The sequence below is a fragment of the Myotis brandtii genome, unplaced genomic scaffold (genome assembly GCF_000412655.1).
Source record: "Myotis brandtii unplaced genomic scaffold, ASM41265v1 scaffold1579, whole genome shotgun sequence".
Classification (NCBI taxonomy): domain Eukaryota; kingdom Metazoa; phylum Chordata; class Mammalia; order Chiroptera; family Vespertilionidae; genus Myotis; species Myotis brandtii.
Window position 1 is genome coordinate 313995 of NW_005355750.1, and position 9807 is coordinate 323801.

The 9807-nt window shown below is 44.9% G+C and overlaps 1 protein-coding gene across 4 annotated transcripts in view; it reads right to left on the reverse strand.

The window, feature by feature from the left end:
* Positions 1-679: 679 nt before the first annotated feature.
* Positions 680-9807, reverse strand: part of PEX5 (peroxisomal biogenesis factor 5) — an 18376-nt gene continuing 9248 nt past the window's right edge. Inside the window, exons 6-16 of one of the 4 annotated variants that reach the window (XM_014536245.1) lie at positions 8214-8319; positions 7647-7737; positions 7142-7252; positions 6783-6875; positions 6321-6416; positions 4229-4372; positions 3954-4024; positions 3327-3539; positions 2863-3028; positions 2364-2521; positions 680-2143 (exon numbers count right to left, since the gene is read on the reverse strand). In XM_014536245.1, the coding sequence (XP_014391731.1) occupies positions 1942-2143; positions 2364-2521; positions 2863-3028; positions 3327-3539; positions 3954-4024; positions 4229-4372; positions 6321-6416; positions 6783-6875; positions 7142-7252; positions 7647-7737; positions 8214-8319 (1451 nt within the window). In that variant the 3' untranslated portion in view covers positions 680-1941. Of the gene's footprint in view, positions 2144-2363; positions 2522-2862; positions 3029-3326; positions 3540-3953; positions 4025-4228; positions 4373-6320; positions 6441-6782; positions 6876-7141; positions 7253-7646; positions 7738-8213; positions 8320-9807 lie in introns of all 4 variants that reach the window. The other 3 variants (XM_014536244.1, XM_014536246.1, XM_014536248.1) reach the window with 3 other exon arrangements.

Below are 9807 nucleotides of genomic sequence, written 5' to 3' on the forward strand. Positions count from 1 at the left end.
ATTTCTTTATTCTCTTTTCTGTGCATTTTTTCCTAGGGATAACCTGTGGTTTATTAACCTTTTCTCATTATATTGTTAACATTTATTGGCCTTGGAAACTGTACCATAAATATAAATAACTAAAATAATATATCACTGTCTAGAAATTTACAGAACAAGTTCTTTTAGATTTTTTTTTAATTCTAATGTGGCCATGAACATTTATTTTCAAATATATTTGTTTATATTTTTTAATTTTTCCCCAGAATAGTGACCCATGTTGATATGGCTCTTCATACAGTCTTAAGAAAACCAGGCAGAGCCGAATGAAACCTTTAAATGAAACCTAAGCATTGGAAAAAACTACAAAAATCCTCCCATATCATTCACAATAAAACAATACCCAAAAATGACATAGCACCACCCCCATATTTTTTGTAGTACGCAAGTGTGAAAAGTGCATATGGTTGTTAAACATCTGTCTGTCCTGATAAACCATAAACTCCATGAACACAGGCACCCTGTCCATCTTATTCATAGTACCTAGTACGTAGTAGGTGCTGAGTAATTACTAGGTACACAGATGTGCAATCAGTACACCAATGAGAATTTGAAAGATAAAGAGGAAAACTGTTGAATCCCAATCCTCCAAACACCAACCCACCTTCCAACACCCCAACTTCATACTTGGCAATAGTACTCAGACCCATGTCAGTTCCATTTATTCTTCCTACAAATATTTTACAGTTTTATTTTAAAATCATTTACACATATTCATACAAAGAAAAATAAATCTCAGAATGGAACCTTGGGACCATGGTAGTTTAAAAAAAAATTCTGATCATTAGCTACTAATGACAAGGCAAGAGGCTCAGCAGTCATTTCTGGAGGTTAATGTAGCTCCCCACACAGGGCACAGGTGAGAAGAATCCAAGAGGCTCCCTCCTCTTCCCTCAATCTTCACCTTGCAGAGGTACTATAGGGGAAAGGGATTTTTTTACACTCTCCCCTAGAAACACTTCAAGACGTACAGCAAAGTCCTAAGGTAACACTGAACCATCTCTTTGCTAGGAATTTGGCAAGATGGCAATTTCTGAAGCAACTTTCTAGAAGAGCTACTAGTTCAATTCCTACTCACAGGTCTAAGAGGAGGAGGGACTCCTGCACTCACATCCCACGTCCCAATGCCGTCCTTCCACCAACGGGCACAGAGCACAGCCCTTGACCTGATCCCATCAGGTCCCTTCTAGGCTAGCTAATTCCACAAGTGAGCCTTCCTGCTACGCAACACCAAACACTGTGTAGCAATTTACCCTGGCAGCTCTTGAGGACCCCCAGATAGTGAGACCAGCATTCCTGGTGCAGCATCGTTCCCAGGGAATCTGAGCAACAGCCAGGAGAGGTCCAAGAATGACAGAACTATGAGCACCCCTACCAAAACTTGACTCTGCTGAACCAAATCAACATTTAAGTCCAATAGGCCAACTCCTGCCATTCCGCCCTAGATATGGTCATCACAGAGGTGCATGGTAGAAGAATGGCCTACACATAACTGCCCAAGGAAGCTGTACTATTATCAATTCCCAGTAAAAGGGGGAGGGGGGACAGACATTACAAATGTGGTAGACCCTATGAGAAATGGCAGCTGATGACAACAGTTACCCTATTATCTCTGGGTCCTACCCAAAAAGCAGCACCAAGAAAGGGCATGATATGCAGAGATCTGTAGCCGGGTGTGCACCCTTGAATTACCAAGGGACTCAAGAGATACAGCTCATTTTCCTACAATTATGTAGGAACTAGAACAAAGACTACCCACCCCTACATTGAGGCCACTCCTGAGAGGCCGTACCGCTTATGATCATCAGCCCACCCCCTTGGTAGGCCCATTTGGGGAGAGGGAGTCACATCCAGAGCGGGGACCCCTCCAGGCAGACACTCACAGGGCAGCCCATCCCACTGTCACTGGGGCAGGCCAAACATAGTTAAGAGGGCGGACAGATCCCGGGCATCAGCCGCCCCATAGGCATCGCTCTGGCCTAACATGGACAATGCCAAACGCAGGGTGCTCCAGATGTTCTCTGACATGGCGCCCCCTTCACCCCGAGGGCCCCGGCTTTTCCTCTGCATGTTCAAGGCCTCCAAAAAGTGTTCCACAGCCTCCCTGTAGGGAACAGAAATGAGAGCTGGTGAGCAAAACACCAAGGAAGGAGGTAGGTCAGCTGGTATGGGGAGAAAGAAAGCTAGGGATGGATAGTCAAATAACAGGAACAGAGAATGAGGAGCTAGGGACAACGGCAGGGAGAAAAGGTTCATTCATTTATTACTCAGTAGATACCCTCACCAAGAAGTTCATTCATTCATTACTCAATAGATACTCTCACCGATGAGCCCCAAGGTTGATGCAGCTGATGCCCAGGTTATAGCGGGACCGTATATAGCCTGGTTGTAGCTCGAGGGCTCGACGGTATGCAGCTACTGCTTCTTCACTCTGGTTTCCATTGGCTAGGGTGGCCCCCAGTTTATTCCACAGCAAATAGTCCTGGGATAGGGATGGAGAAGGGTTAGGAACATAAGCCGAGCTCAGATCAAATTCTGCCCATTCCTCCCCTGTTCACCAATCTGTTTAGCTAATGTATGTTACAACCCCATTCCTTTCCCCTCAACAGTTCATTGTGTAGCTCAATGTAACCACTCTCACCATACAGACTCCTGTAAATTCAGATGGCTCTGCACACCCACCCTTCTTTGCCCAATTCTCCCAAGGTAACCTGTACATGGAACACTGGAATGAACTATCCCATGACTCCAAAGGTCCCAACAAATGATTCTTCCATAAGGTACAGAGTGATGTCCTATTTCCATTCCTCCCCTGAGGCTCACATTGGGACGAACGCTGAGGGCAGCTGTGAAACAGTCCACTGCCTTGTCATACTCCCCACTCAGGTTGAAAAGGACCCCTAACCCACACTGCACATCAGGGTCAATGTTTGTAGGGTCCAGGCGCACAGCTGCCAGGAAGAGCTCTTTCACTTCAAGAAACAGGGAGCTAGAAAAGAAGAGAAAAATGTGGATGGACATGTCTACATATTCCTACCCCTCCAAAATAATTCCTTAATTAGCCAATCAGATCCCAGAGATTATCAATCTATCAGCCATCCCTCCTACTCTACTCCCAAATTCCAATTTACAAACCTGTTTTTCTGTCTCCTCCCAGCATTACACTGTAAAATGCAGACCTCCTTCAAGTACTAGTAGATCCTTGAGTCTCACTCTATCCAAATATCGAAAATCAAGATTCTCCTCCTAATGGGTTACCATTCTCACCCCAGGAACTCCTCACTCACTCAGACAACAGAGATCCCAGGATGCGCTTGCTTGGGCCCAGTCCTGCGCCACTGGCCCCTTCTTCCCCGGGCACCACCAGGTGGGCATAGGCTGGTATATAGTGCAGCCAGTCTCGCAGGGTTTCACAGGCCTGTCGCTGCAGGGACTCATTGGTGAAGCTGACAGCCAGTGCCATCAATGCTGTCTGGTTATCTGGCTTTAGCTCCAGACACCTGTTTGAACAGAGATGGACAGAACTGGTATTGCAGTGACAATGGCACCCATCAGTACCCTGGGATCCAAGCCAAGCTTTGGAATGCAGTCATGATGGCCTCACCTGCCAACTCCCTCCGATTAAGATACAGAGGAATCCTCTACACATAAGTTACTAATAAAATTACAGATCTGAGAAAGGGAACAGTTTAGCAGCCAAGGAACCAGCCAGGGTCTCACAAATAAAACCAAAAGCTATTGAAGGAATGGAACCAGTTATCGCCAACTCACTCCAAACCTTATAGTTTTAATCACGAAAAACACTCTAGTTAGTGGCCTGAAAGAAGACATGGATCTGGATCTGGGCTCTTATCATTCTAAAGGCGATTTGGAGAGCCCTGGACCCACCTCACCCCACCTCTCAGTGTACTCACTTCCGTAGTGCGCTGATGGCTAATAGTTCTTGTTCATTCTCTGCCTGTGTGGTACCCAGATACTGCCAAGCCTAGAGAGAAGTTGACAGATTCCATCACCCCTGTAGTCACCTTTCCATCCTCCCCTCCTCTGGCTCCCCGTCACTCACCATCTCACTCTCACCCCATCCCAGGCCAGCACACTGGCCCTAGTCCATCTGGACTACTCTTTGGGACCTCCCTCAAAACTAGAGGAAGCAGTCTCTAACGTGAAGTCAGAAGAACGAGTCACTCACTTCCATGTGCTTAGGATCCTGCTGCACAGCCGCCTCAAAAAGCAGCACAGCATTCGGCAGGTCCCCATCCTGAAGTCGCCGCAGCCCTTCCTCGAAAGGCTGGGGGTGGTCACGCAGGGGGTTCTCCTCCTCAAACTGGTACCCCTGGAAGGAAGAGAAGCCAAGTAAGAACCCATATGAGAAGGAGTCATCACAGAGCAGCAGGAATAGGAGATGACAACCAAGACAAAGGTGGAGAAGTTGAAGGTCTCCAGAAAGGTATCTGAACAAACGATGACAAAATTTCCATATTAATAAGGAGATCGTGTATGACTACAGTGAAGCCATTCAGTTTTGTGCTCACACTTCTAGCTCCTGTTCACAATAACTGGAACGCTAGGCTGGCCTACAAACTCTGATCCATGCCGGGCATAAGCTTATTTTAGGAACCCTTTATAGACCTGAATTTCCAAATCCTTGACTTCTCACCAATGAACAGAATATATGTCTTGCCAGGATTTGCTTCCAGTAATAAGATAAGCTCTCCTTAGCTCTTCACAGGGCATTTCTAGTTATCCTGCAATATGTGACAATGTAAAGGATAACTACATTATAAGGCAATTTGGAATTAGAGACCCTGCCATTCAAATGCAAATCTTACCCAACTCATGGAGTCATTGTGGACAATAATAAGAGAGCATGTGTTGAAGCACTTAGAAATTTTTCATTTGTTCCCCAATTTCATTCTTAAAAGTTATTAATATTAATCTGTATCTGATGGTAAATGATAGCTAATCCCAAAATCCTGAGGGCAGAAATGTTTCAGAAATACACTGTCCCCGTCTAGCTGAGGAATTCTCATTTCAGGGAAGAGTTATGATGCTCTGTGCAAAGTTTTGTCTAGTGGCGTTTCATGTTAGGCAGAGAGTAATGAGGTAAAGTGGGAAATCAGACTGGGATAATAGGCAAAATCATATTTCTCTTAGTACTAAGTTTTTCATTGATTTTTTTAAAGTTATCTTCAACTTTATTCATCTCTATCTCTGCACAGCTCCCTTATGTCAAGATCTGCCTTCAGCATCCTGCCTTGTATCTCAATCCCTGGTTCTAGCCCCTGAATCCCTTCCCAAACAGATCTGAGCTGAGAAAAAGATATCCCTACTCACCTCCTCAGTTCCTATTTTGTCTTTTACAAAACCAAGCAATTCTCTCCCTTCCCTATCATGCTTCAACTCAGCAACTTAATTATTAACCACATCCCCAAATGCCCTACAACCCACAGGTAGTATTTTTTCATAGTGATAACCCTGAAATAGCATACACTTCTAAGTCAATAGTATATGCTATATGCAAAATTTGATCATTTTTCACCACTGACTGCTGGCAAATTTTCCTAACATTTATTTAATATAATTCTTTGAAAACACCCTAAATTGGGTGATCTGTAGGAAGAGATCAGAATTTAAAGTAAACTTGTGAGTTAAAAAAATACATAGGTATTAAGGTGTGGAGGCACAGAGAGTCTACCAACTACCACTCCACACCAAAGGAGTTATCTATCTTCTCAAAACGTTCTCAACCTCCCAAGCCCTTGCTGCATCATGTGCAAACTTCTACCATAAGTATAATGTCATCGCACCATTGTTATTTGACAAGGGTGGTCTATTATTAACCTTAATAGCCTAAGAATAAAGCATACTCTCAATTACTAGAGGACAGCAGGGGCAAGGGAATGTTCCTTTCAGAAAAAAGGGGCTTAAGAAAATAATTACATAAAAGTGAGTACCCAGCCCTGGCCTGTTAGGCTCAGTGGATAGAGCATCAGCCTGCAAACTGAAGGATCCCAGGTTCGGTTCCAGTCAAGGGCACACACTTCAGTTGCAAGCTCAATCCCCAGCCCTGGTAGGGGTGCGGGCAGGAGGCAACCAATCGATGTGTCTCTCTCACATCAATGACTCTCTCTGTGTGTCTCTCCCCCTCCCTTCCACTCTGTCTAAAAATCAATGGAAAAATATTGTTGGGTGAAGATTAAAAAAGGTGAATATCCAAATTCAGGATTAAAGGAGAGACAACAAAACAAGGAAATCCTGCGATCTGAAAATCTAGTTCTCACCTTATCATAGGAAGCAGTCGTGATGTCATCATAGTCAGAAAGCCAGGGGTGAACCTCAGCATCCCGTTTCGCCATCTCCTCCAACTCTGCCTGCAACTTGTCCCAGAAATCGACATCAGACTGTAAGGAAGGGAAGGAAGCTAGAAAAAGGGGGTACATCATGACCACCCCACCCCACCTCAGCTCCACTAGAACGGTTCCCTAAGCACTAGTTAAACTTCAATGTGTTCAGAATATCTGAAGAGCTTTTTCTAAATGCAGATTCCTAGATCCTACTCCCAGATTCTGATTCAGTCGTCTGAGGTGATGCAGGAATTAGCATTTTTGAGAGGCACCAACCCCAAACAATTCTGACACAGATGATCCAGGAACACTATGCTCATCATCTTTGATGTTAACACCCACTTGCTCCAATGGAGTCTTTTCTTGTGCAGTGTGTACTCCTGCACTATCTGCTCTCACCTCTATAGCTGATTTGGCTCGTTCAAACTCCATATCAAGGGCAGATGTGTTCCCTGGTCTTGTGAACTCGTCAACCCAGGCATCTGATGTACCCTGTGACAAAGAAGGATGGTCATACCACCACCACCAACTTTCTACCCACTAAACACTGACTAAATAAATACCCACTGAACACCACCAACCTGGACACTTCTGAGAAGAACATTCTCAGAATCTCTTTCCCACCCACTCGGACCTGAACGCTACCAAGACAAGCTGACAATAAAATCCCTTCCCCATCTGGGACCACTGAACACTGAACCCAAGGCCTAGGACACCAGCTGGCTCTGAAGTGGAACTGGGAGGTGACAATGTCCTACCTGCTGCTGTACAAACTCTGCTGCCCACTGTTCTGCCTGAGCTCGGCCCGACCCTGCACCGGACTCCAGGGACACCTGCCCCTCGCCAATCTGCCGCACGAATTTCAGGAACTGGGGCACAGAGACACACATAGGCCACTCGGGAAAGAACTTCCAAGTGTGCACTCTCAACCATGCCCAAGAGGACCCTGCACTTAGCCCTCCACCCTGACCATCTTGGGCTGTAGGAAAGATATACTACAGACCCTAAAAAAGGTAGAGAGCAAAAAGAAAGGATTTCTGGCTCTAAAGATTTAAGAAGGCGGGGGGGGGGGAGTTAGCAAGCAAGGAAATGAGGAAAGAATGTTGGAAGAAGAGGCAGATCCAAAGTCTCCATTCTCAATTAGAAGGAACAGACCAAGGATCTCATCTCCTTCTCTTTAAACTGAACTGGGGTAAGAGAAGCAAGACCCTTGACTTCCAAGACCAGCTCTGCTGGGCAAAGCAGCAGTGGGGTGTGGCTCACCTCAGAGTTAGCCAATTTGGGGTCATCCACTTTGGCCACAAAGTCACTGGCAGTATGCTGTAGATCATCCTCAGGATGATAATCATTATACCTGGAACAGGTAGGGACAAACTAATTTTACACATTAGTTAGCCATTACCTTCCCCATGCTATTCCCCACTCCCAGCCCATGGCAATCACACTTCCTATGGGGGAAAAGAGAGTGACCTTACTCTACTCTCTTGTTGAGGATCTACAATTTACATTAAAGAAGGACATCTGGGCAGGAGTGTAAAGCAATAGTTATATCCTTTTAACTCTCCCTTTCCCAAACATATCTTTGCAGAGAGAAAGAATAGACAGGCTCCAACTTAAAAAGGAAACAGGGTGCAGAAGGTAAAGTTACAAACTTTTGGTTAGGACAGTTAGGATTCTTAGGGATCATAATACAGGTGGAACCTTAATCTACAAAATGAAGGTTTTGCAAGATGGTTTGGGAATATAGATGGAGGAGGCTGGAGGAGGCTGGGAAAACTGTCCAATCCTCCTTCCACAGGGACCCATCCAGGAAGAAATGGCTGCACTCACCAGCGATCACTGGCAGTCGTTCCCTCGGGCTCTCCCAGCCACAACTTCTCCTCTGACTGTTCCAGATATTCCTCAGCCCAGCGGGCAGGAGACACAGACAAAGGGTCTGCAAGGAGCAGAGAGTTGAAAAAATCGCACAGGATTCAGTGAAGGGGCTGGGAAAAAGAGTACTACCTTGACCAAGCCAAAGCAGACAAAATCCTATTTAATCCCTCAGAGACCCCTGGTCAAAATATATATATATATATTACTAAATTTTCAGTATCCAACCTACTCCCCCAAGGGCCTGGCATGGAAATTTACTGAACCGGGAACAGGAGACCAAATAAAAAGAATAAGGACCAAAGCCTTTTGCTTAAAGTGTCAGAAACCTCAATAAGAAAAAGCAGGTACTAGGATCTTCACTTTCCTCAAAGGTACTACTGGGAAGCAGCAAGGAACTAAGGGAGAACAGAAGAACTCTAGTTCCTTAACCAAATCTCTGGTCTGTTCTCCATTTACAGAGTTCACACCCTCCTAACGAAAGGAGCCTCATATTTCATCTTACTATACCTACCAAGAGAATCTGAGAACCAGAACACTGAGCTAGAATTAAAGATACATGGGTCCACTCTTCCTACTGGATGTTTTTATTTTTTATTTTTTTAACTGAGATTTAAAATACAAACATGAAAGTTCATAAAGTATACCAAACTAAATAGACTGCTTCATTAGTTTCTACATATGAATATACTCAAATCACCACCACCCACATCAAGATACAGAATATTTACGGTTCCCTCATACCTCCACCCCCCAGAGATAAACACTATTCTGACTTCAGTCACTTTTGATTAATTTTGAGGGCTATGTTTTTAAGTCTAATTCTAGAAATTGTCTTAGCTCTAGTGACAAAGGGCACAGCTGCAACATCTGAATAAACATATCAAGGCAACAGGTCGAATGAGTGTGCTAAACTGTTTGTTTATCAACCTCCAGGACTTTGCCCTTTACTATTCTGGAGTCAGGGGGGAACAGGCAAAAAAAAATTATTCTAAGGGGCCCTAAAGAATGTGTAAACATAGAGAAAGCATAAACCTGCAGTGTTCATTCCTTTTGCTCTGCATCTACATCTTTACAAACCAGATACTAAGATGGACTTCCTGTCTTTGTCCCCAGTTTGAAGAACTGTCATTGCTTTTAATGTTGAGGAGATTTATCCCCTCAGTATTAATGTTTAGCAGAACTCTATATTATATTCCATTTAACTGAGATTTTGCCTGAATAAATTCAACAAAGTAATCTCAACACCTGAGAAAGCAATGTCAAAATCTGAGAATATAAAGAATCAAGACTCTCAGAAAATACCTAATTATAAATAACTAGAGGCCCGGTGCACAAATAAAGGGGGGCGGGGGAGGGGGGTCCCCCAGCCCGGCCTGTGCCCTCTCGCAGTCTGGGACCCCTCGGGAGATAACGACCTGCTGGCTTAGGCCTGCTCCTGGGTGGCAGAGGGCAGGCCCAATCCCTAGGTACAGCCCCTGGTCGGGCTCAGAGCAGGGCTGATTGGGGAGTTGGGGCGCCGCCCCCTGTCATGCACAGAGCAGGGCAGATC